This window comes from Eriocheir sinensis, chromosome 5, assembly GCF_024679095.1.
Source record: "Eriocheir sinensis breed Jianghai 21 chromosome 5, ASM2467909v1, whole genome shotgun sequence".
NCBI classification, from domain to species: Eukaryota; Metazoa; Arthropoda; class Malacostraca; order Decapoda; family Varunidae; genus Eriocheir; species Eriocheir sinensis.
In genome coordinates, this window is record NC_066513.1 from 18,638,182 (window position 1) to 18,665,892 (window position 27,711).

The 27,711-nt window shown below is 43.3% G+C and overlaps 1 protein-coding gene across 2 annotated transcripts in view; it reads left to right on the top strand.

Moving 5' to 3' along the window:
* Window positions 1-27,711, top strand: part of LOC126984782 (limbic system-associated membrane protein-like) — a 146,107-nt gene that overhangs the window by 77,782 nt on the left and 40,614 nt on the right. For both annotated transcript variants that reach the window (XM_050838871.1, XM_050838878.1), the window contains exon 4: window positions 25,261-25,471. In XM_050838871.1, coding sequence (XP_050694828.1) covers window positions 25,261-25,471 — 211 coding nt within the window. The remainder of the gene's footprint in view (window positions 1-25,260; window positions 25,472-27,711) is intronic.

The following is a 27,711-nucleotide window of genomic DNA, read 5'->3' on the forward strand; positions in this document are numbered from 1 at the left end:
GAGAATGAAGGAAAGAGTTTTAGAAGGAAATAAAATAGAAAAAGGTGCAAAGTGGAAGAAATGGTGAATATGGATGAAGAAACAGTGGGGGAAAAAGAAAACAAGAGTTGATTGAAGGGCGTTTTTCACCCCATAATGAAGGAAACACAAGCGTGAAAATGAAAAAAAGAGAATAACAGTGAAAGAAAATGTAAAAAGGTGCAAGGTGGCAGAAAACCGAACATCCATGGATGGAAAAACAGAAGGGGAAAAAAACAGGTGATTGAAGGTCATTTGCCACCCTATTATGAAGGGAATAGAGGCGTAAGAATGAAGGAAAGAGATGAAGAGCAAAGGAAAATACACCAAAAAAATGTCTGTCCTTGCGTCAAATTAATAAAGCCGGCTAATGATTTCAAGGCTGAGGGGAATAAAGGGAAAAAAAAGGCTTAATTCGAGGGAAAAATGGAAAAAATACGGTTCTTTAATTAAACGGCAAAGGTGAGCATACAAAAGGTGCAATACCCCCCCCCCCTCCTCTCCCGAAAATTACAGCCAAATGAGACAATGGGGTTGAGATTTTGAGAACAGGAAATAACGAAAATTATAATCACAGGGAAAGAATTAAGGATTTTTTATTTTATTTCGCGAGTCAAAAGAGAGAGTGAGAGGGGGAGAGGAGAGAGAGAGAGAGAGAGAGAGAGAGAGAGAGAGAGAGAGAGAGAGAGAGAGAGAGAGAGAGAGAGAGAGAGAGAGAGAGAGAGAGAAAGGAAAAAACGAAGGAAAGGGAGAAAGAAAGACAGAAGGAAAAAAATGAAAGAACGAAAGAAAGGGAAAAAAGAAAAGAAAGAAACAAAAAGACAGACACACACACACATAAATAATCACACAGAAACAAAGTAAATAAAAGAAAAAAATACGAAAGAAAGCCGGAAAGAAGATAACAAAGCAGCAACGAACAAACAAACAACCAGGAAGAAAGAGAGGATGAAAATGAAAAAAAGAATCGGGCAAAAAGAAAGGAAAAAAGAGGAAGAAAACAACAAGGGCGTAAAAATCAAAGCACACAAGGCGGAAGTAATTGAAGGGCGAGGTAATTGGGCGCCGTCTGAGTTTATTGTAATGAGGAAATTCCAATGTGAGTGTTTGAGGGAAGAAAGAGAGCCAATCAAACCCTCCCTCATCTGCCCTCCCTCATCTCCTCCTCAACATTTTTCCCCCTTATTCACTCTCCGTCACCCTCTCTCTCTTCACCTCCCTCACTCCCCCCCCCCCCTTCACACACACAAACACACACACACCTGACCATAAACTATTCAAAACAAGGTGGAAGGCAATTATCTTTCTTACTAACGTGAAGGAGAAAAAAAGGAGGTATTCGTGTCAAAGGGAGAGAGAGAGAGAGTGTGTGTGTGTGTGTGTGTGTGTGTGTGTGTGTGTGTGTGTGTGTGTGTGTGTGTGTGTGTGTGTGTGTGTGTCGCAAGCGCTGCCAGACATAAACGGCTTCCCTAATTCTTCCCACTGACTTTTTTATTATTATTTGCTGTTTGTTAGTATTTTTTCTCATTTGCTCCATCAGAAAAAACACGATATTTTGCTCTTTACGTAAATGCTTCAACGCTATTTTCCGTATTTTCCACTTTGCTGATTTGCTTTTACGCGTTTGGTCTTGATGGCCGTACATGGAAACGTATCAGAAAAAACAGGAGAAAAAAAAAACGAGCAAAACACTTATACAGCATTAGGACCATTAACAAACTCACACACACACACACACACACACACACACACACACACACACACACACACACACACACACACACACACGGTGATAAGGAAGATGAAAGAGACACAAGCGGAAGAGAAGTCAGAGGGAAGGGAGGAAGTGGGGGAGAAGAATTAGGAGCAGCAGGAGGAGATAGAGGAGGAGGAGGAGGAGGAGGGAAAGAGATAGTAGAAGAAGAAGTATGAGGAGTGGGAGGAAGAGGGGGGGGGAGGCAGGTGCTAATGAGCTGTAGGAAAAGTCCAGGTAATGCCTTATCATCAGGAGGGCGAGAGCGAAAACAAGAAAGATGATGAAAACTTGAAATTCGCGATGCATTTTCTACACGAGGACGAGGCGGCGGGAGACGAGGGAGACGTGGGAACGGGACGTGGACGAGTAAGAGAAATAGAGAGTGAAAAAGTGAAGAGGAATGAATAGGAAAGATAAAAATACGGTACATATGAGAAAGGAGAGAGTGAGAGTTGAGAAAGAACTGGTGGGAATAAAAAGAAATGGGAATGAAGAGAATTAGAATAGGAAAAGGAAGATATGGAAAGGCATAAAATAGAAAGGTGAAGGAGAAATTAAATGGGAAATAGGGAAGAAGAGAAAGAGAGAGCAGAGATTACAAGGAACGTGTGGAAAGGAGAAACAAGAAATGGAAAAAAAAAACGAGATGAAGGAAAATTTAAAATAATGTAAACAAGTGAGATGAAGGAAAATGAGAAGCAAAGGAAAAAGGTGAAAAGGGTTAAATATTGTGTTCATCTGAGAAATTTGCAACGCCCCCCCCCACCCCAGCCCCAAGCACACAGGACCAAATTCACACGCGGAAGCAAATCCGTGTGAAATATGAAAGCCGAATATTCTTTTTTTTTTTTTTTTTTTGCTGCGCGGATAATGAAAAAATGAAGCTGGCTGTACAGATTCTCTCTCTCTCTCTCTCTCTCTCTCATCATTTTTCCTCTCTATTCTGACACCATATCACATTTATTTCCTTTGTTTCCTCACACATTATATTAGCAAAACAAAACAAAGTGATAATGTATGTAATGTTCCCTTTCTTATACTGTCAGTCCTTCCTCCCTCAAAACAGTGTTAATTTCTATGGGGCATATTCTGAAACATTTTGGCTCCCAATCTCACATATTTGACAAGGATTTCGCAGGAGTTCTGAGCATTTCCAGGAGTAGTTTTATGCCCCTGGTAGGAGTCTGACCCTTCTTCCGTTACTTGAACCCTAAAAAAAAAACACTCATTGCAACCCAACTGATCTCCTTCTTGACTCTTGGATATACATGATGTGAGAAGCGGAAGCGTTTGAGCATATCACCCTACGTATTGATTTGATTTTGTAGGGGTTCTGAGCATTTCTAAGGGTAGTAATATGTCCCTAGTGGTAGTTTGACTCTTCTTCTGTACCATGAACCACAAAAAAACACTCATTACAACCCGACTGATCACCATTTGGCCTTTGGAAATACTTGATGTGAGAAGGGGAAGCGTTTGAAAGTACCAGCCTATGTATATGTATGCTAGCGGGCTTTTTTTTTTATTGCTTCCTTTTTCGTGTGCCCTTGAGTTGTCTCCTTTGTTGTAAAAAAAAAAATCGTTACACTGTCAGTCCTGCCACCCACAAAACAGCGATAACGTCTATGTACAACGTCCCCTTCGCTACACGGCCACTCCCCCACTCCCCCACCCCCCTACCCCCCCAAACCACCCCACGAAACAGCGATAACGTCTATGTACAATGTCCCCTTCGCTATGCTGACAGTTCCCCGCCCACAAAACTCCGGCAACGGCGCAAAAGCCAGCAGCATTAAGCGTAATTCCCCCAACAAGAGAGTGATATATTTGCCGCGATTAAGAGAACGTTTATCATGCTTCGTCGCCAATCCTCGCCAAGAGCTCATAATGCCGGAAAAAATATTAAAGTTTTCTGAAAGCCCAAAAGAGAGAGAGAGAGAGAAAGAATAACGGCGGGAAAAAAATATATTCGAGTTGGCTTTGAGAGCGTTCAACTTTTTTTTTTCTCTCTCTCTCTTTGATATGATTTTTGCTTTCGTTTGTCCTTTCTCCTCTTCCTCTTCCTGGTCCTTATTCATTTGATTGTGTGTGTGTGTGTGTGTGTGTGTGTGTTTTCGTCCCCTGTCCCAGTTTTTCCTTCATGAATTTCTTTTCGCTTCATCCTGTCGCCCTGTATGGTATCTTTCCTCTTATTAGCATAACTATTACCATCCCTTCCTCTTCCTCCTCCTCTTCGTCTTCCTCCTCCCTCTTTCTTTTCCTCTTTAGCCTTTTCCTCCTCCTCTGTACCCTCCTGCTTATCCTCCTCCTTATCCTATTTTCATCTCTTCTTCATCTCCTCCTCCTCCTCCTCCTCCTCCTCCTCCTCCTCCTCCTCCTCCTCCTCCTTCTTTGTTATCGTTGGCGTCACTATCTTATTCTCCTTTCTTAAAACTCACAATATACATTTTCTCTTTGTACCCTTTGTCACCCACTCCCTTCTTTCATCTTATTTTTTCCCTTATGTCTTTCTGACCTTATTCTCTGTTATATTTTCCTCTTTTTTTCTTATTCTTTCCTTTATTATTTCTTTCCTTTATTCCTGTTCACTCACTGCATCGGTGTTCCTTTGGTTTTCGTTTTCTTCCTTTCTTTCTTTCTTTCTTTCTTCACTTTTTGGTCTATCTAGTTCATTTCTCTTACCTTTGTCACCTCTCCTATCCACTGCATTTCCGTCTCGCCTTTCTCTTTCTTTATTCTCCTGCCAACATTTTTTTCCTATTTCTTTCTTCCTCTCGATTTTATCCCTCATTTCCCTATTCCTTTTATTCTCCCTCTACGTTACAAATATTTCTTCTTTTTGTTTTCTTTCCTCATTTCTTGCAACGATTCTTACTCTTTCTTTTCTTAGTCTTGCCTTTTATTTTCTACCCTTCCTCTCTATTCTTCTTCCTTTTTCTTTTCTTGCAGTCATATCTTCGCTCCTAATCCCTTTCCTTGCTTCTCCTAATCTCTTTGTACTTTCCTCTTTGTTATATATTCTCGTTGGCTGTAATCCTAACAACCATCCTTACACTAAACTTTTCCTCGGTTATCTTTTAGTATTCTTCGCTCTCCATTATCACCCTTCCTCCCTTTTTAACCCATCTCTCTTTCTTTTTAGTCATTTTTACTTTACTTTCTCTTCAGCTTCTTTTTCTCCTTCTTTATCTGAGGTTTTGGAACACACTAACAACTCACAGTTTCTCCTTTTCGCCGTTCTTTTTTCAGCTTCCTTCCCCTGACACTTCCTCCATTCCTTCCCTTCTCCTTCTATTCATTCTCTCTCACTCTCTCTTTGTATACACTACCAATGCAATCCACTTTCTTTTCACACTTTTTTCCAGTTCCCTTTCTTTCCCACACACTTCCTCCGTTCCTTCCCCTTTCTTTCCATTCAACCACCCTCACGCCCTCCTCGAATCCACTAGCAATTCAATCTACCTTTTTTTTACCCTTCTTTTTCTTACGTTCCCACTTCCTCCATTCATTCCCCTCAGTCTCCCTCTCTCTCCATCTTCAACTAAACTCTTGCAATACACTGACAACTCCCACCTCGCGCCTGATTCTTTCTCCCTTCTATTTCCATCCCTTTCATTCCCACCTCCACTTCCTTTTCTTTGCCACTGCTTTCATTTCTTCCCTTCGCTTTCCCATCAGCTCCCCTCTCTCTCCATCTATAACTGAGCTCTCGGAACACACTAACAACTCATGCCTTCTTCTTTTCGGCCTCCCTTCCACCCTTCTTTTCCATTCCTTTCATTTCCCACCACGTCCTTCATCCTTTCCATCAGCCTCCCTCTCCCTCTCTCTCCATCTTTAGCTGAGCTCCTGGAAACACAGAAGCAACTCAGCCTCCTCCTTCTCGCCCGTCTCCTTCATCCCCTTCCCGGACAGGCTGCGTGCGTGGCGTGAGGCGGGCGAGGCGGCAACACTCGTACCAGATATTTGGGGCCTCGAGGCTGGCGGCGGTAATCGGATCAACGTGTTTGTGGCGACGGTGAATGAGTGACTGTTTGTGTGCGTGTGTGCGCCTTGGTGTTTGTGTTTGGGTGTGAGTGTCGGTGATAGAGAGTGCTTTGGAGTGGCTGGTGTATGTTTGTTGAGTGGTAGGTTGTTCTTTTCTCCGTGTGCTTGCCGGGTGCTTGGTCTCGTTACTCGTCTTCTTATTCTATAGTGTGTGTGGATTTGATGTTATAGGGCACGGTTTGGGTCGTTTATTTCCTCCTACCGTCATACATTTCATCACTTCCTTCCTTCCTTGCTTCCTTCCTTCCTTCCTTGCTTCCTTCCTTCCTTCCTTCCCTTCTTCCTCCCTTCCTTCTTTTTATTACTCTCTGTCTCCTTCCATTCTTCCCATCTATTCCTTACCATTCTTACTCAGAAATTTGATTATTCTCATTCTTTTATTTTTCTTGATTCCCTCCTAGTCTTCCTTATATCTACTAATCATTCTTCTATAGCAATTTCAGCCTTCTATTTCCTTTGCTTTACTTCATTCTTTCCTTCCAGTCTTCCGTCTACTTCTAAATATTCTCCCTTTACAATTTCATTCTGATCATTCCTCTGCTTTACTTCACTCCCTCTTTCTACTCTTCCCTCTACTCCTAACCGTTTTTCCTTAGCCATCCAGTAACACCCTCAGAAGCATCCATGTCTTCCCTCTTCCTCTTCTTTTCTTGTTTCTCTCCTACTTTTCCTCTTTTCCTCTCGTCCAGCAGTTCACTCACAGCTTACGTAGCTCTCCTTTTTCTCACATTTTTCTTTTTCTTTTTTTTCTTTCTCCTGCATTTCTTCTCTTTTGTCTTCCTTTTCCGCGCCTATTCCCCCACACACACATCACGGACACGCCATAGGTATTCTCTTTCCGTTTAAACTTTTTATTTTCTGTTGCACTTTTAGCAATGAATCAGCCGGGCGGTGGGCCATTAATTGTCCGTCCAAAGTATTGACACCTGTGTGAGAGCCGATGCAAATTTGATAACGTGTGAAAATACTGTTTACGCACCTGCTGATGGCGGCAAAAGACTGGCCCGGGCAGGTAAAATGTTATACCTGTGTAGGGGGAGGGAGGATGGGAGAGAGGGAGGGTTAGGAAGGGTTAGGGAGAGGGGGAGGATGAGAAAAAAAAGCAGGAAAAGGGTAAGGAAGGAAAGAAACAAACAAACAAACAAAGAGAAAAATAGGAAACAAAGAAAGACAGGGAAGATAGACATATATACAAACAAACAGACAGAAACAGTCAGACAGGCAGACAGACAGACACACAGAGAGACACAGAGACAAACAGACAAAAATAAAGACAGACAGACAGACAGACGGACAGACAGACAAACAGACAGACACAGAGACAGTCAGACAGAAAGACAGACAGACAGACGAAGGAAGAGAGGGAGAAAAAATCCTACACAAACAAAAAGATAAAGAAAGACAGACAGACAGACAGCCCATAGTTACCTGGCCATTCATGAGCAGATTTTAACAAGGCCGATAAAAATGCAATTCCAAAATTTTCATGCATCAGCGAAGACAAACAAACGAATCACGATACACGTTTTCTCTTTTAATTACGGGGAAAGGAAAAACGGACCAAAAAAAAAAAAGATATGGGAAACTAAAAAGCATACAGCATTTCCCAGTAATTGTCAGCAGATCGTCATGAAATATCCTAAAAAATACTCTAAATAATAAATGGCTTTCCAACGTTTCCACTCAAATGCCATTCATCTTTAATTGCGTTCTGTCATAAGATACTGAACAAAGGACCATAGAAAAATGTTGTGGTTTTGTTGTTGTTTTTTTATTACGTCCATGCTCTCTCTCTCTCTCTCTCTCTCTCTCTCTCTCTCTCTCTCTGTCTATCTGTCACTCTGTCTCTCTCTCTCTCTCTCTCTCTCTCTTTTCAGGCTAACACACGTGATTGGACGAAAATTTATGGCGTAACCACAAGCATTTTTAGCATATTTTTCATCGCGTCCTAATTTATTATCGGAAGGGGAAAAAAAAAAAAAGAGACTCTGGATCGGGGTGTTTCCTTTCCCGCAACACCGGCGCCGAAAAAATGTCCGCTACGTCTTTTTTTCACCCGCCAAACGAAAGCACTTAATATTGTTTTCGTCGCCAGTGCTGTGAAGGAGAGAGATAGAGAGGGAGGGAGATTGTGGGAGGCTGCTGATGGAGAGAGATAGGATAGATGCGAGGTAGGTGACGATGGAGAGAGGAAAGAAGTGGGGTTGGTGATGGAGGGAAGATAGGGTAGAAAGGAGATGACGATGAAGTAAAGGAAGAGAGGGAGAGGGAGTGGGAGAGGAAGAAAGGAAGCTGGTGAAAAGGGGAGATAGGATGGAAGGGAGGGTGGTAACGATGAAAGGTGAAAGAGAAAAGAAGTGATACTGTGAATTGAGAAGAATTGGCGGAAATGGGAGAGAAAGAAGGATTGAAATTGAGAGGATGAAAAGACTGGAGAGAGGTAATGATGAAGAAGGGGAGAAAAAGAGGGAAGAAGTGATGTTGAGGACTGAGAGAGGAAGGAAGGGAAGGAAGGAGAAAGGAAACTATTGAAGGGGGGAAGGGAGGAAAGGAGGTTACGATTATATGGAGGGAGGATGCGAGGCCAGGGATGAAGGGTGGGATGAAGGGATGCTGGGATACAGGGAGAGACCAAGGGGATGAAAAAGGAAGAAAGGATAGATGGATGGATGGGAGAGCTAAGATAAGGTCATCTGTGTATTTCCTACGCATGATTCTTACTTGATTATCTTGTTTATCCTGTTTTATCCATTTCTCATTTTATCTTTTATTTCTTCATTTGCTCTACCCTTCCGTAATGAATTTCTCCACTGTCTTTTCTTCACTATTCACTGATTTGATTTTGTACCTGTTCTCTTCTTGCCCTCCTCCTCCTCCTCCTCTCCTTACCCTTTCAATTTCTTCTCTAATTAAATACCTCGTACCTTTTTTTTTCCTACCTTCGTGTTTATTACCTCTCATATTCAACAAGTTATTCACCTAAAATGCAGTCTTCTCCTACTTTCCTTTTTAATTACCTTCCCTATGATGCTCTTCCTTACCTTAACACTATCTACTTCCTCCCTTCCTTTAATATTTGCTCTCCTTCCCATACCCTTTAACTTATCGCTTTTCTCTCCTCCTTCTTCACACCTTCCTTCTGTCATTCTTCTGTTCGCCTAAAATGTCCTTTCCTCACCTTCGCACTGTTTACTTTCTCCCTTCTTTCATGTCTGCTCTTCTTCCCATACCACTCACTTACCGTTTTTCTTCTCTCCTTCTTCACACTTCACCTCCATTACTCTCCTGTCCTCCCCTCCTTTGGGCCCTCTCTATCCACACTTAAACCACTCCCTTTTCACCCATAAAAAGGCGTAACCCATTTCCATTCTGCCATAAAGTAGACCACACGAACACACACACACACACACACATATACACCCCCCTACGCCCCACGCTTCCCCCCCCCCCCCCACACACACACATACCTTGCCCAGCGCTCATTCCACCTGACAATCGACTAAATTAAGAATCATTAGCACACACCCGTAAGCACACCTGTCTCCTCGTTAAGCCAGGTAATTACGTCTATAAACAAGTCAGTCCCCGTCACCTCAAACTCTTACCTTTCCAATTAATTAGTGCTGCAGCCCCCACCCACCCCCGCCCACCAGCCCCTCACCTGCTCTTATCTCGGCCCTTAACTCACCTGGCTAATTGAATGTACTTACGTCAATATCGTTTTTTCAAGGTTGACGCTGAGAACGGAAGATGATGAGGAAAGGAAGAAATTGGCGATAATGGCGTATGATTAGAAAAGTGGAGAGAGAGAGAGAGAGAGAGAGAGAGAGAGAGAGAGAGAGAGAGAGAGAGAGAGAGATTCACTATTTTCTCTCCGCAAAGAGGAAGAAATTGTGCAGATGATGAAGATATAAAGAAGGGAAAGAAGAAAGAAGAGTGTCCTTTATCTTCCTCTCTCTCTCTCTCTCTCTCGACTACATAAATCACAGCATTCGTTTCACATTTTCTCATTCTTTACAACTTTCCCCTCTTTCCTCGTGACGTCAGAGCAGTGCACAAACATAATGTACTGCAGCATATAACCGAGAACGAACACACAGACGCACGCACCGAAAAATAAACCGATTCGAAGACAGACAAACGAAGAGACAACGAAGCACAGAAGAGGGAATAAAAGCGTAAACAAAACACACACACAAAAAAAAAACAGACGCATTCGAAAGCAAACTAACAAACAAAGAGGCCACTAAAACACATCCCCGAATACAATAAACACACATACACACACACACAAAAAAAAAAAATACAGATCCGTCCCCTCACCTCACACACCCCTCCCCCCTACACAAGCAAACAGGATAAAGCGACAAGGTAACCAGAACTAACAGGAGAGCAACGGGAAAGGACAGACAGACATACACAAACGACCGTCATCTGCCTCCGAATCCAATGCGTACTTATTAATCAATCTTCGCCGCGGGATATATATATAAAATCCGAAGCTATGTATAGATAATCAACTATGTATTCATTCAGTACAAGAGGAGAGATAGGTGGTGGTTGGGGGGAGAAGAGGGGAAGGGGAAGAAGGGAAGGAGGTGGGTATGAAGAAGGGATGGGGAAGGGAGAAACAAGGAGGAAGGGAGGACTGGAGATAAAACACTGGAGGAGGAAGGGGTAGGAGAAGTAGGAGGAGGAGAAGATGAAGAATGAGGAGAAGGCAAAGGAGGAGAAGGACGGAGCAAGACCAGAAGAGGTAGGGAAGAATAAGGAAGGGAAGAAGAAAAAGGAGAGAAGAACTTAAGACATGAAAAGAGGAAAGCTGGGGAGGGAGGAGAGAAGAGGAAACGAGAAAAAGAGGGAAGGTGATGTAGAGGAGGAGGGAAGAACTGAAAACAAAGCCAAACCACAATGACAAGAGGAAGTAGGTGAGGGGAGTAAGAGGAAGAGAGGGAAGAGGAGGAGAAAAGATGAGGTGAAGCTGAGAAGAATTGAAGTCAAGCCCCAGGAGAGGAGGAAGGCAGGGGAAGGAGGAGAGTCCGAGAAGGGGAAGAGAGCGGCAGAGGTGGTTGAGGAGGAAAGGGTCGAGGCAAAACCAATACTACAGCCCCAGGAGAGGAAGAAGAAGAGAGGGAACAGGAGAGGAGAGAAAGTGAGGAGAAGGAGGGAAGGACTGAGGGCAATGCAATACCTAGAAGGATGGATGGAGGACGAAGGGGAAGGTAGCAAGAAGAGGAGAGACAGGAGAGGTGACATGGAGGAAGAGGAGATATCTGAAGCTAAAGCAATACGGCAACAAGAGGAAGAGGAAGGAGGAGAGGGTAGCGAGAGGAGGAGAAAAGGTGAGATGGAAGATGGGGAGGAAAGAACTAGGAGTGAGTCGAGAAGTGAGAGAAGAGAAAGAAGAAGAGAAGAACTGAAATGAAGGCGGGAAGAATAGGGCAGAGCAAGACAACAGCAGGAAAATAAAGCAGAGGAGGGAGGGAAGTAGGAGGAAAAAGAAGAGAGAAAGTAAGGTGAAAGAGGAGGAAAGAACTGGGAGGGAATCAAAGAGAAGAGAAAGGAGAATAGAAAAGATTCGGCGGAGGCTGGGAAGGTCAAGGAAAAGCAATAATGAGAAAACGAAGGATGGAATGGATGGGAAGAGAAGGATAGAGAAAAGGAGAAGAGAAACCGAGGTGGAGGACGGGAAAGAAGGACAAACTAAAGCAGTACCAACACAGCAATGACCAAAGAACACTGCGTCTGCCTTTGCCTTTCTGAGCCGCGTATCACCGGGCAATGATGCGTCGTGTGCTGGTTAATCAGTCTCTTTGTAGCCGGGGAGTGTTGCAGCGCCCGACAGCCCACGATAACGAGCCGCAGACCGCGAGCACTGGCCAGGCGCACGGGAGCCAATATTTCCCTGCCAATTACTAGCACGCTCAAAAGGAAAAACAGTATGGCGCCCTTTAAGTGAGTCTGTGTATCAGTCTATCTCTCTGTCTTTTCCTGGTCCATATTCTTAAGTGAGTCTGTGTATCTGTCTATCTCTCTGTCTGTTTCTGGTTTATATTCTTAAACGTATCAGGCTCCCATTACGACAATTTTCCAAGGCCACAGAGATAATTAACCGGGTTTTCATGGGTGATTTTCTGGTGTGGATGTCGTGCAAAACTATCACCAGGATCACAAAACAGTCCATGATAATCACAGAAACTTCTAAGAGAGATTTTTTGCGACTTTTACGAACATTTCCAAAGGTCACTGAGAAGGTTGACCGGGTTTTCATGGGTGATTTTCCAGTTCAAGGTGTGGATGTCGTGTAGAGGCTTCACTAGGGTCACAAGGCAGTCCATGAAAATCCCAGAAACTTCTACGAGAGGCTTTTCAAACAGGCGAACTAAGGGGCCGAGACTTAAAAATATGGAGTTCTCTCTCTCTCTCTCTCTCTCTCTCTCTCTCTCTCTCTCTCTCGTTTAATATGCTCCAGTAAATATTACGTTGCTTTTATTATGCTGAGAGCCTTTTTTTGTCGATATTAAGACCTGTATGCGTGTTTGTCGTATGTTATTGTGTGTGTGTGTGTGTGTGTGTGTGTGTGTGTGTGTGTGTGTGTGTGTGTGTGTGTGTGTGTGTGTGTGTGTAAGCAAGCAATAATTTCAAACATTCGCTGCTTTCAATGAATCCAACGTATTCATACCATTTTTTTTCTCCTTCAAAATGTAAAGAAATCGCACGGTATCAAGGAATTCGTTTTTGCACGCCTTGGTCAATACGGCTAATTCACTGTCATAACGCCATGCATTGATCGCGCGGTGAATAGCAAAAATTGAATCAAGAGCTGACGGGTCTGGCGGCGCGCGAATGACCTTCCCCCCACCTGGCTAGTGTCTTAATTAGAGGCTTCTCAGGTGAAGGATTACAGGTGCTGGACGATGCAAGCAAGCGATCTGATGGTGTGTGCAAGTGTGTGTGTGTGTGTGTGTGTGTGTGTGTGTGTGTGTGTGTGTGTGTGTGTGTGTGTGTGTGTGTGTGTTTGAAGGAGGGAGGGGGGGGTTGTTGTGTGGGGGGAGGGGTCTATGTGAAGGGGGGGAAAGGGAAGGGGTCTCTTTGTGTGTGTATGTGAGGAGGTGTGTGTGTGTGTGTGTGTGTGTGTGTGTGTGTGTGTGTGTGTGTGTGCAGTTTTACAGGTGTCATCCCTTTACTGGCCATCCCGTGACGCAGGTAAATGTTATGCATAAGGTAACCGTTTCCCAATTCCCTTTTCCTAAAGGTAATAAGAGCTACCATCCATAACGGCGTACAGGCATTGACTACTACGAAAAATTAATAAAACAACAAACCAATCCCAAATAAATGCAGGAATCTGTTAGTGGATTTACGGGCATCAAAACCATTTCCAACGTTACCTTATTTTAATCCCCTTCCCTACCGGACTATAATTTACGCAGCTATATCCAATTCAACACAAGAGGAGAAGAGATGGGTGGTGGGAGGGGAGGAGAAGAGAGGTACGGAGGTAGGGGGAGAAGGGAAAGGAGGTGGGTATGAAGAAGGGGTGGATGGGAGGGAGAAGGGACTAGGAAGAAGAGGAAGAAAGGTACGGGAGAATAGGGGTAGAAGGGAAAGACGGTGGTTGTGAAGAAGGGTTGGAGGAGAGGGAGAAGGGACTAGGAGGAAGGGGAAGAGAGGTATGGGAATAGGGGGAGAAGGGAAAGAAGGTGTGTATGAAGAAGGGATGGAAGAGAGAGAGAAAGAACTAGGAGGAAAGGAGGGACTGAAGGCAAAGCAACACAGGAGGAGGAAGAGGGTGAGAGGAAGACTTGGAAGGAAGAGGAGGAGGAGGCGAAATAAACAAAAAAAACGATAAAACCAATCCAAAACAAATCCAGAAATCACTTTTATAAATGCAAAAGGATTCAAAACCGCTTTCACGGACTGACTTTTCCACCACCTCTGACCCCGGCCTTGCAGTAAACGCCACAGTCCACTAACCTTCGCTCCTTTTTACTTCTCTGGGCGTGCGTCTCGGAGGGGAAGTCTGAGTCGCTGCCTGGCCGCCAAGGAAGCTCCGTGACGCCTTGATTCACCTCCAGGAAATTACACGGAGGAGTGAGAACGAGCTGTGTTTTTCTACCAGGGCGGTGGAGTGAAGTGATGAGTCAAGGGAAGGGGTTTGATGAAGGCTGAGAAATGAAAGAGACGAGGTGGAGAGAGGGGAAAGATGAAGGTGAAGGGGAAAGAAAGAGAGAAGCCGAGAGAAAGGGTTGTGATGAAGGTAGAGAAATGAAAGAGAAAAGCTGAAGAAGACGGGTTGAAGAAGAAGAAAGGGAATAGAGACGGTGAGGGAAAGGATAGTGATGAAAATAGAGAAAGGAAGAGTTTCACGAATATCAGAGGTTAGTGAAAAGAGAAAAGAGAGAGGGAGGGCAGGGAGGACGAGAGAATGAGAGGAGCTGAGGGAAACAGGTTGACTAGTAGGGAAGAGGAAGAAAGGAGTTAAGGGAAGTTATAAAGGGAAAAGAAAGAAGACGAAGAGCTGGAAGATGTAGAGCGGAAAAAAAGAAAAATATGAAAGAGGTGACGAAAGGAGGAGGAAGGTGATATGGTGAAAGAAACGGAAGGAAGAAATAGTAGAGGAACTGGAAAGGGAAGGAAGAAAGGAAGGTAGAAAGGAAAGGAAGGAAGAAGGGAAGAAGCACGCAGCCCTCCCTTCTTTTGTTCCCCGCAACCCATGAACTTCCGGGAACTTTATTTTCTTCGTCTCGTAAAGTGTGAGTTTGTGTGTTTGCAATCCCTGCCCATCGATCCTCCTCCTCCTCCTCCTCCTCCTCCTCCTCCTCCTCCTCCTCCTCCTTCGCCTCTAACTTCTTTTTCTTCTTTTATTTACAGAAACGGGAAAAAACACGAAGACATGAACGTTGGATGAAGGAATATCGCGTTCACATTTTATACTTCTATGCAGCTTTTGTACCCTTTCTTGAGAGGATGGTCGAAGTAAGAAATGAGAGAGGGAGGAAGGGGAGAGAAGGAGGGAAAGGGAAGAGAAGAAGGGAAAGGGGAGAGAAGGAAGGCAGGGAGGGGAGGGAGGAAAGGGTGGAAATGGTGACAGTGTTATGGTGTGGGGGCTTTGGGGAGGTATGAGGAGGAGAAAGGGAGGGAAGGGGGAGAGAAGGAGAGAGGGAGGAAGGAAGAGTAAAAGGAGGATATGGTGACGGTGATTTGGGGGAGGGGCTGAGGGGAGAGGGGGAGGGGGGAAGGGGGGGATGAGGAGGATAAAGGGAGAATGGCGACTATGGATTATCTCACGTCACGCTTACGGGGAGAAATAAACTGCAATAAAAGTCACCGGCAGTAGCGATTAGGGCGGCAGGGAACCCAGTGACCCGAGAACGTACTTAAAGGAAATTACTCCCAAACCCTCCCCCCTCCCTCTTCCACCCCCCCTCCACCCCCGAAAAAAGATCACGCCGCTATTAATTCATATATTATCTCTTTTTATTTATTTTCCGATTCCCAGCCATGCACGGATTCCTGAAAATGACCAACCATCACACACACACACACACACACACACACACACACACACACACACGGAGAGTCACGTTCCATTCCATGCCGCAGATTCCGTCCGCATATCTCTCCTCCACATTCCGCCGACACAATACACTCACTCCCGCCGGCCAGACTAACTCCACATTCCCTCTACAGCGCCCATTCCACACGGACGAACGCACAGAGGCATGAATCACCGCCCCCCCCCCCCTCCCACCCTGTCACCACCTACCACCATCACCGCCCCAACCACCACTTCCATCACTGCCCCCACCACCATCACCACCTCCATCACACCCTGCGACTCCACCCCCCTCAAACTCCACCTCCACCACCACCACATATGACTCCACCATCTCCACCTCTCGTTACGACTCCACCACCACCACCTGAGACTCCGCCACCAACACCAACACCACCAACACTATCTCCACCGCCATCAATACCGTCTCCACCACCACCACCACGCTGCCTTTTCAACATTCACATAAAGAAAGTCAGCCAACAGCAATGAATTAGTAAAGATGACACTAAGTACTACCTTCCTGACCCACCGACACATGCGGCCACTCTGAGTTTTTTTTTGCCGTTTACATAAGAAAGAAGACGGAGCGATGAATTAATAAAGCGACACTAAGTATTGCCTGTAACTTCTCTGACCCACGGCGGCCACACGGACCCATTACACTTTTTTCCCCATTTGCATAAAAAAGATGGCCAAGATGAATAAGTAACGTGACACTAACTACTGGCTGTCACTTGTCTTTCCTTTCCTCTGTCCTCCCACGTCCATTCTGTCTTCCTGTGATTTAGATAATAAGGCAGACAAAAAGGAAAAAAAAATGTAAGGAGAAATATAAGAAGGAAAAAGAAATAAAAGAAATTCATAAAGTTAGACAAAATGAGAAGGAAAAAGAAATAAAAGAAATACAAAAAGTTAGATATATAAGAAGGAAAAATAAATAAAAGAAATATATAAAGTTAAATATATAAGAAGGAAAAAGAAATAAAAGAAATACAAAAAGTTAGAAAAAATAAGAAGGAAAAAGAAATAAAAGAAATACAAAAAGTTAGATATATTAGAAGGAAAATTAAATAAAAGAAATACATAAAGTTAGAAAAAAATAAGAAGGAAAAAGAAATAAAAGAAATACAAAAAGTTATATATATAAGAAGGAAAAAGAAATAAAAGAAATATGGTTAAGTGTTAGTCATTCTCCTCATCGACCACCACCTGCGTCCACTGTGCCATTACGTGATTTAGATAAGCGGTGGCACAAATGAATATATATGAAGAAAAGACATTAAGCGGCAAAGGAATGTATGTAAGGAAAAGACATTAAGCTAAGTGCTGGTGGTTATTTTCCTCCCTCGACGCCTCTCATCCTTTTTGCATGTTACATAGAGGACACAGCCGAGAGAGATAAATAAGAAATACACATAAATACAGGATAAAGCAAGACTCGTATCTCACGGCAGCCACTATAAATAAAATTCGCCTGTGTCACTAGTGGGCTGGGGTCGTTAAGGAGACGCCGTAAGAAAACCAGCCGGTGCTATAAAAAAAACTACTTACGCATACTCTCAGCGACGTTCAGAAAATGGGGAAAAAAAAAATTGAAAGGAAGTAAATTAGTGCTATGTCTCACTGTGCCTCACCTTTCCATTTTTTTTTTTTTTAACCTTTTGCCGTCATGAAAATAAAACGTTGCAGTATAAAACGCAAGTACAGGCTTTACTAGTGACCTGAATTAATGGTTAACGTCCGTTTTCAAAGCTCTTCCTTACTAAAACATGTCACTTATCACCAACTTATATACCAACGGCAGCTTTTAGCCTGCTTTTCGCTTTTACGAAACTCCACAGAATTCATTTTCAATTACATTTTCTCGTGGTGGTTTATTTACTCCATGCTCTTACTGACAGAGAGAGTAAATTGGTTAGATGTATCCATTAACTCGTAAAAGTGTAAAAGTGGCTCACATCTGGAGAGGAGGCAGAGAACGGGGAGGAGGGGAGGGGGAGTCTGCTATACTAATATTGCTGGAAATAATCTAAAAGGAATGACCTGGGACGGGAGAACCTGTGAAATGAGCTTAAGACACACAGATGATTCTATGTATTCATCCATAATATATTTCATCCACAAACAACAACAAAATCCACTTTCCCACAAGGCTTCCACACTAAACCCTTCCAGAGAATACAACCAAAGTCACCCTATCATAATCTACAAGAAATAGCCTATGGAGAGCCTACAGAATGAGCTTAATACGTCCTTTTATACGTTTACCCATGATATATTTCATCTACAAAGTAGTACCAAATCCACTTCCCAAAAGGTTAACAGAGATTTCACCCCTCCAGAGATTTTAACCACAGAAATTCATCCACAAGCAACTCCAGCATCCACTCTTTCAATAGTGCTCCACACGCCATTCCAACCTCCACCTTCCACAACAGGCCATAACAAAACACTCCACCTTTACAGAAGCTCTTCCTCGTATCCTACAGACCCCAAAACACTTTCACGTAAACTACTCCACAATACAATCCATTCCACAACCACTCCGTTAAGACAATATGCCTCCTCCTCCTCCTCCTCCTCCTCCTCCTCCTCCTCTTCGGGGAGGATGTGTATGCAATATATTGGCCAAATGGAGTGAGGTGGGGGACAGATGCACGGAGAGAGAGAGAGAGAGAGAGAGAGAGAGAGAGAGAGAGAGAAGGGGGGGTAGGGGAAGGAGACAGAAGCAAATAGCAAGGCAGTATTGTGGTGTAGATGAAGACGAGGAGACTGATAGGCTGAGGAAGAGAGAGAGTGAGAGAGAGACAGAGACAGAGAAAACAAGGGCGAGGCGAGGCGTTATGTGTGTGTGTGTGTGTGTGTGTGTGTGTGTGTGTGTGTGTGTGTGTGTGTGTGTGTGTGTGTGTGAAGAGCAAAGTGAGACCCAAAAGAAAGGACACACAAAAGCATCTTCTGAAATGGATCTGTGGGAGGAGGAGGAGGAGGAGGAGGAGGAAGAGGAGAAGAAGAAGGGGGGAGAGGGAGAGGGAGAGAAGTGAGAGAGGAATGACAGGAGAATGATGGGGCGGAATGGACTGGGGAGAGACTGGTTCAGAGTAAAGGAAGGAGTACCCGGATGAGGTGCAGAGGGGGTGTGGGGATATCAGCCAGGGGGGGCGAGTTGCGGCTTAGCCCGGATATATACACACCGAGAGAGATGAGTTATTAAGTATACGGAAAGTTCTTCAGGTCACGGATAGGGGGAGGAGAGAGAGGAAAGTATGTGAAGCTGGAAGAAACGAGGCAAGATGAAGAGTTTTTAGAGGAGGGGGACCGTGGCGGAATGAAGCTAAATACAAAAGTGAGAGAGATGAAGATGGAGATGAGAGAAGAGGAAGTAAGGGATAGCGGAAAAGGGAGAATAAGGAAAGAGAGGCGAGAAATAAAGGAAGATGGATAGAGCCAAGAAGAATGAAGGAAAGAGGGAAAGAACTGACAAGAATGAGGATAAAAAGACGAATAGAGAGAAGAGGAATGAGGGATGGAAAAGAAAAAGGAAGAGAGGGGAAATGGAAAGAAATGGAAAGAGGAAAAAGAAATGAGATAAGGAGAAAGAAAAAGCGAAAAGGTATGAGAAAAGGAGAAAGGAAATAAAGAAGAGGAACGGAGAGCAAGAGTACAGACAAACGAATGGAAATATCAGAGGGAAAGAATGGAGACGAATGAGGGAAAGAGACGAATAAAGAGGAAAGGAATGAGGGAAGGAAAAGGAAAAAGAAGAGAGCGATAAAGGAAATAGATGGATAGAGAAAAAAAGAAATGAGGGAAGGAGAAAGAAAAAGCGAAAAGATATGAGAAAAGGAGAAAGGAAATAAAAAAGAGGAATGGAGAGGAGTAGTACAGACAGACACATGGAAATATCAGAGGCTGTGGAAAGGAAAGGTCAGAGGAAATGAAAATGACAGAAAGAGAGGGAGAGAGAAGAGAGGATGAAGGAAGAGAGAACAGAGAGAACATAAGGTAATCAAGTCGACGGGCTGTCAGTGGTAGGATCTCTAATACCCCCCTCACGCCACTGCACAACCCGGAAATAGGACTCGAGAGCGTGTTGGTAATCTCCAGGACTCGCTTTGTAGATCCCTTCGCTGTGACACAGAAGACGCCCCACACGTAAACCTTCTAATTTGACGTTTTCTCTACTATTTCTATTCCTTTTTTGAACTGCTAAAGTAGTCGGGAATCGGGATCAAAAGGAAAAGCTAGGAAGTGAAGTACGTGGGTTTAATATATATATATATATATATATATATATATATATATATATATCTATATATATATCTATATATATATATATATATATATATATATATATATATATCTATATATATAGATATTTTTTTTTTTTTTTTTGTTTATCTGTGACACGGAATAAATAGATTTTCAGTATATTTTCTCGATGCGAGTAATTTTCTGTGATTTATGACGCTAGTGTAGTAGTAGTAGTAGTAGTAGTAGTAGTAGAAGTATATAGTTGTAATGGTAGCAATAGTAATAAAGTAGTTGTAGAAGTAGCAGTATTGGAAGTAATGGCAGTCATAGTAGTAGTAGTAGTAGTAGTAGTAGTAGTAGATGTGGATCAGGGCAGCTTCTTCCCCCTCGTCTTCACCACATCCGGCGGGATGGGTCCCAGGGCCCAATGCTTCTACGCACGCCTCGCGGAACTAATCTCAGAAAAGAAGCATCAGCCAAGGAGTCACGTTATCGCCTGGATGAGGTGTCGCCTCTCGTTCTCCCTGCTCAGGTCGGCCATCCTATGTCTCAGGGGCACCAGACACTCTGGCCCAAAAGCCACCAACATCTCCAATATGGACTATGAAGCCACAGTGGTGGAGAGTGACATTAGGGTGGGTCGGGAGTGACTTGAGTGGGGAAGGAAAGGGGGATCTAGACGTAATAGATGATGGGTGATTTAGTGTCAGGTAGTATTAGTGATATGGTTGGATGCCACAGCCATTAGCGAACAGAGCTGGGGCTAATGACCTCCAAGCTATGGAGCCATCCATGATTATGTGTCGGGAAAATAAACATGGGTGGAGGTATCATTTATGTAGTAGTAGTAGTAGTAGTAGTAGTAGTAGTAGTAGTAGTAGTAGAAATAGTAGCACTTTAACCACTATCATCATCAGCACTGACAATGGTATAAACACATCTCTCAGAACCACAGAAAAACAACAATAGAACCTTAATATGTTGTTGACAGGAGAGAGAGTAAACGAAAAAAATACCTCACACATCAAATTAGCACTCAAAAAAATCTTCTGTGTCTAAAATTCATCTAATTACTCCCCCCCTAAAAAAATAGGCCTAAGAGACTTTTTTTCCTCCTTTTTCCTCCTGTCTCTTCATTAGCACATTAAGTACGGCTCATTTTTCCTCCAGACAAGTGACTCACGCAGGCCATTATGTAGGGAGGGAAGAGGAGGGGAAGTAGAAGGAGGAGGGGGAGGATTGGGGGCTGAGTAGGGAGGAAGGGAGATGGAGGGGGGAAGGGGGCTGAGTAACCATATCATCATCACGCGGCGAGTCATGGGTCAGAAAAAAATGTAATCTTGTTTTGGGATAATCCTCAATTGTGGTAAATGGTACACCTAATCTTGCGTGGCACCTCCCAGCCCCGCCATCATCCATTTTGTACACTAAGTAAAGCCTCTTGTTCTATTACTTTATTCTACTTTACTCTATTCTTTCTATTATTATTCTACTTCTATTTCTACTACATTCTATTACCCTCCACTGCCTTCACCTTTCGATATATATATAGTGGGGCGGGGGTTCGTGTCTATTGTCACCATATTTTATTACTTCATGTTTCTTACAACTGGAGTTTATTACTATCTGTTACTTTCATCCTTCAGTATTTATAGTTCTTTTTTTCTACCGTTTCGTTGCAATAAAAACAATAACTTCAATAATTTTCCCTACCCGAACATTAACTAAATCTTTTTATTATACTTTTCGCAAATGACTAATTCCACCAACATATATTATTTTCCCTACTACTACAGTCTATGACTCTCCATTTCCTTCATCTTTCGGCATCTATCTATATATTTTCCTCGTGTTTATTGCGCTAAAGACAGACACGTTTAATAACCTTCACTATCGTACAGTAACTAAATCCTTTTACTACACTATTGGCATATCATTAATTCCATCAACATACACTTTTCCCCTCGCGATTAATTTCATCAAACGCATCACTTCATAATCAGCCTCGCCTTGTAAACACGTAATCCCTCTAATTTTATTCATGACACAAACTTTTCTATTTATACTATTCACTTTTTCCCTCTCTCGCGGTTAATTGCACCGAGCACGCCACATCATAATAACCAGCCTTCAGTGCATGCATTAAGTAATTCAGTTCATTATTATTATTTCTAACGTTTTTTTCTCTTTACCTACAGATATTATTATTCTCTCACTTTATTAACTCGTACACGCCACGTTATAATCATCCCCATTTACTAGGTACACACAGTAATCTCTCTATCTTACTTCTGGTCATTAGCTTCTTCTATTTACGCTTCGACTTCTTCCTCCCTCGTGTTTTATTGCTTCACGCACGCAACTTCATAATTATCCTTCATTTTGTGCATTACCCTCTATCTCTTCTTCCTGGATATTTGTTTTTCTTTGTTTATGTTTTTTTCTTTTTTCGTTTTCTTCTTCCGTGATCCAGCTTGTTTTGGGGGAGTCAGTGACCTCAAAGAATGTATTAATTATTTCTAAGTAGCTTCATTTTTGCTAACACATTATTTGCCTCATCCGAAGTTTTTTTTTTTTGTCATATTTTTTTCATGTTATTAATTTTGTCAGTTATTTCCTTCCCTCTGAGCACTTTTTCTGGTATTTCCTTCCCTCATAGCAATTTATTAGGTTATTTTCTTCCCTCATAGCACTTTTTCTCAGTTATTTTCTTCCCTCAAGAGCACTTTCGATAATTATTTTCTTCCTTTTAGACCTTCTTCAGTTAATTATTTTCCTCGGGCCATTTTCGTCTTTTAATTATCTTCCTTCTGCATTTTCTCAGTTATTTTCCTCCCTCGTTGCACTTTTCATACTCTCAAAGCATTCTTTTTTTTTCTTTTCGTTTCTTCATCAGTTGTTTTGTCTGGTCTTCATTCTCTTATATAGGCGCGGCATTCCTTTTCCTTTCATTCCGTCTGTCTTTTTTTTTCAGAGCGGTGTTCTTTTCGTTCTCTCAACCTCATTTTTTGCCTTCTTCATCTTCAAATTAGCCACTTCAATCCCTTCCTTTCCGCCCTGAACCTCTACGGCGGGCATCCATTCCACCCAATTATCTCTCTCTCTCTCTCTCTCTCTCTCTCTCTCTCTCTCTCTCTCTCTCTCTCTCTCTCTCTCTCTCTCTCTCTCTCTCTCTCTCTCTCTCTCTCTCTCTCTCTCCGTCAATTTCTATCTATTTCTATCTATTTCTGTTTCTGCTTCTCTCTCTCTCTCTCTCTCTCTCTCTCTCTCTCTCTCTCTCTCTCTCTCTCTCTCTCTCTCTCTCTCTCTCTCTCTCTCTCTCTCTCTCTCTCTCTCTCTCTCTCTCTCTCTCTCTCTCTCTCTCTCTCTCTCTCTCTCTCTCTCTCTCTCTCTCTCTCTCTCTCTCTCTCTCTCTCTCTCTCTCTCTCTCTCTCTCTCTCTCTCATTTCATTTTACACCTCATATGCAAACAATTCACAAGACTTACACACACAAAAAAAGATTATCTCCTCTCCTTGTCATCCTTCCCGAGTTGCACAATAGACGGCACCCTTTTTTCCTTCGCCTCAACTCCACGGCCGACGCATTTTTCTCACCTTCCAACTCTTTTAAAAACAAGCCACTCGACTATTTTTCCCTCTCGCTTAAATGGCGTTGAGTGAAGGGTCCTATCTCTCTCTCTCTCTCTCTCTCTCTCTCTCTCTCTCTCTCTCTCTCTCTCTCTCTCTCTCTCTCTCTCTCTCTCTCTCTCTCTCTCTCTCTCTGTCTCTCTCTCTCTCTCTCTCTCTCTCTCTCTCTCTCTCTCTCTCTCTCTCTCTCTCTCTCTCTCTCTCTCTCTCTCTCTCTCTCTCTCTCTCTCTCTCTCTCTCTCTCTCTCTCTCTCTCTCTCTCTCTCTCTCTCTCTCTCTCTCTCTCTCTCTCTCTCTCTCTCTCTCTCTCTCTCTCTCTCTCTCTCTCTCTCTCTCTCTCTCTCTCTCTCTCTCTCTCTCTCTCTCTCTCTCTCTCTCTCTCTCTCTCTCTCTCAAATTACGTGGAGGAAAGCAAAATTATGCCTCCGTTCCTCCCTGTCTCGGAGAAAACTTTATGAGGGATTCCACACATTCGCCCTCATCTCTCCCGCATACATTCTGGTCACTTGGAGGAAAGAAACTCTCTCGCTCTCTCTCTCTCTCTCTCTCTCTCTCTCTCTCTCTCTCTCTCTCTCTCTCTCTCTCTCTCTCTCTCTCTCTCTCTCTCTCTCTCTCTCTCTCTCTCTCTCTCTCTCTCTCTCTCTCTCGTGCAGCTGACATAAGAGTAAAGTTTCTCTCCCACCTTTATCTCACTTTGGTGGAGAGAGAGGTTTCGTTTTTCGTGGCGAGAGATAAATAAGAGGAAAAAAAATCCCTCATCTCTCTCCTGTTTCCTTCCTCACCCTTCCTCTTCTCTCCCTTTCTCTCTCCCTTTCCCTTTCCCTCTCCCGCTCTTTCTCCCCCTACCTCTCCCTCTCTCTCTCTCAGGTATTGCCAGGTAGAAGCTCCTTTTCCTCTCTCTCATTCCCAATCCATCCTTTGATCATCTCCCACCCTCAGACGCCATGGAGAGATAGATGAGAAAAGACTCTCCCTCTCCCTCCTGTTTCCCTCATAACCCTCCCTTTATCTCCCTGGCAAGAGGAAACCCTCCTTGACACCCTCGATTTCCCTTCATCTTCTCCTCTCCCTTACTGTGGTGTCGAAGGTAAAATGAACCCTCCTCACCCCTATTTTTCTCCTCCCTCTTCATCTGTTTCCTCCTCAGCTGTCGGGAAGAGTAAGAAAACCTATCTCCTAAGTCTTCCTCCCTCCTCTCTCCAAGTGGTGGGAGGAAAAAAAAGAGGAGACACATCCACTTCATCTTCCGCTCCGTCTCATTCTTCTTCCTTCTTCCGATGGTCTTCTCTTACTCTCTCGTGTGTCGTGAAGAGAAGGAAGAGAAATAAGCATCCATTCCTTTGTTTTCTCTTTCTCCGCTAAGCAAAATGGGGCCACTATAAAACACTCGTCTGCGCCATCACATGCAGGATCCACCAAGGGAGCTTACCGACGTTATAAATTGAACGTTATAAAAAGTAACAGGAGAGAAATTTCCCTAAGCCTGAATTTCTCCTCCGCAAAGTGTTAAGGAGAGAGAAACGTCTTTACTCTGAATTTCTCTTTTTCTGTTTAACCTTCCCCTTTTTCTCCAAGGCACGAGTTACCCCTTTTTATCATCCTTACTTTCCTTCATTGCCTCTTCTTCCTACTTTTTTTCTCTCTCACGCTGGAGGAAACCTTTTTAATCACCCTTTCTTTCTTTCCTTCAGTGTCTCTTCCTCATACTTTTTGTCCCTCAAGCTAGAGTAAACCTTTTTTTGTCATCCTTACTTTCCCTCCCTCTACTATCTCCCCTTCTACCTTTTTTTCATTCTCTCTCTCCTCCCATCACTCTTCTACCTTTACTCTCTCATACCTTCTTTCTCCTCCTTTCACTCTCCCTTCACTTCACCCTCTCTCATCCCTTCACTGTCTTTCCAACCTTATGACCTTTACTTTCCCTCCCTCCACTCACATTCTCCTCCCTTCCCTGTCTTTCCTCCCAACTAAGTCCTTCCCCATCTCTCCTTCCGCAGGTGACGTGGCTGAGGAAGAGGGACGCCCACGTACTCACGGTCGGCCTCTTCTCGTACACGTCAGACCAGCGCTTCACGCCCCTGCACTCCGAGGGCTCGCCAGACTGGGTCCTCAAGATCACCAGCCCGCAGACGAGGGATTCAGGGATATACGAGTGCCAGGTGTCCACAGAGCCAAAGATCTCTCGGGCCTTCAACCTTAGCGTCGTGGGTGAGTTTATTTATTGGCATTTAGTTAATTTGTGTGTGTGGGTGTGAGTTATTTTTCAGCGTTATTTATATTTTAGCGTGATGTGAGTTATTCTTCCGCATTAGTTCCTTTTAGTATGGCGACAGTTTTTCTTTTTTTTAGCAGTTCTTCCTTTTAGTGTGCCTGTGTGGGAGGGGATTCTGCTTCTGTTATGGGAAATGATAACGCCCATATTATAAGCTCTCCCTTCCTATAAGCTATTTAACCAGTCTTTTTTTTTTTTTTTAGCATGACTTCATTTTCGTGGCTGTGTGTGTGTGTGTGTGTAATGCGATTCTGCCTCTGTTATGGATTAAGTCAACGTCCACAATACAAGTTTTCCCTTTCCAAAAATATCCATATGCCAGACCTGTTTTTATGATTTTCTGTGAACCATCTTTCCGGGTTATAATGGCTCCACCTAACGTATTTAACAGTAAGAGAGAAGCTGGTGGTTTTTTTTTTGTGATAATGTGACGTCTCTTAGTGAGGATGAGCTTGGGACACCACCGTTAAGGAAACCCTGACCCCATTTCCCTTAATTTTAGAGTAGCCCCCCTTAAACCTCACCCCCAGCAACCCTAACCCCATTTTCTTTCTGTACCTCTTCCATTAAACCATTGTTCTTCTCTCTATTAACAATCCCTAACTTAAAACAAAATCCTAACTCTTATTTATTTATCTCAAGAATAAGTAAAGGTATATGTTTTAATTTTAAGGCAACTCCTCCCCTCCCTTAATTGAATACTATATCATTATCAGCTTTCAGTGTTTGAGATGTCGGGAAATTTTTGTTAATCGGTTGTTTATGATTTTTTGTGATCGGGGCCTATTTTTCTTTTTTTCCGGCATAGCGCGCTATAATGACAGTATTGTGGAGCGCTGTCTTGTATGGCCTGATGGTATTCCTCCGCTTAATGCCGCTAACGGCGCTAATGTGTTATGACGGGAGCCTGCTCTTGGGGGATTATCCATGGTCTTGTTTTTTTTTTCACGTGTATTTTTCCTCCTTTGTTATGTGTTGACGAAATGAGGACACTATCCATAACGGACCCTACCTCTCTATCGTTTGAGTGACACTTCAGCTTCCTACTTCAACTCAACGCAAAAAGTCTGGAATTGCATAATAAAACCTATCTATCTATTCATGTTCAATGTCAGTTCAGCGCAATATTTCAACTCAACCTAACAACTCTTGAATCGCATAACAAACTCTATCTTTCTATATATAGCACAATATCAGTTCAGCTTCATATTTCATCTAAACGTAACAACCTTTGAATAGCATAACAAACCCTACGTATCTCTATACCGCTCAATGTCAGTTCAGCTTCATACCTCAACTAAACGCAACAGCTCTTAAAATGTATTGTCAATGATGACTTATATATATGTAGCTATCGGGTGCCATTTCAGCTTCATAATTCATCATAACGTGTAACAGCAACCTTTTAATGTTATTCCCAGTGCTACGTTCTATCGCTTCAGTGCCAGTTATTTTTCCTCGTAATATGTTATAGGTAATCCATAATCCCTTCATTTTACATCTATATTGAGGCGGTGGATAATCAAGTCACCTTTCCCTTCCCCTGTTTGCCTGCCGTTCTAACCTGTCATCCTACTTTGTTTCTGATGTCGTATAGCGGTAATTGTCTGAAGGGGATTTAATTGCTTGGTGGTTACTGTCTGGAATGGGCCAGAGCTTAATCAGTCAGTTCCGAGGGACACGCGATAGATGCTCCAACCGGTCAGTTAATGAGTCCGTCCATGGAAGCTTTCTCCTTTAAGTCAACGAATGAATAGGAGAGTTAGTGGATGTCTCTCTTTTCGCGATACTTTACAGAGGAAGATAAAAGAAAGGAATGGACGTACATTTCTTTTCCTTCTCTTTACTATACCTGAGAGAGTAAGAACAACAGAAGAAAAGAGGAGGAGCGGAGGATACAACGGGTTCGTCTAGTCATAGCGTTAGTGGAGGTCTCTTTCTTCTGGATACGTTGCAGAAGAAGAGAAAAGGAAGGAATGGGTGGTTATTTCTCCTCCTTCTCTTCAACACACCTAAGAGTAAAAACAGAAGAGGGCGAAGGAGCGGAGGATACAGCGGGTTCGTCTAGTCATAGCGTTAGTGAAGGTCTCTTTTTTCTTGATACGTTGCAGAAGAAGAGAAAAGGAAAGAAATGGCTCCTTCTGAGGATACAGCGGGTTCGTCTAGTCATAGCGTT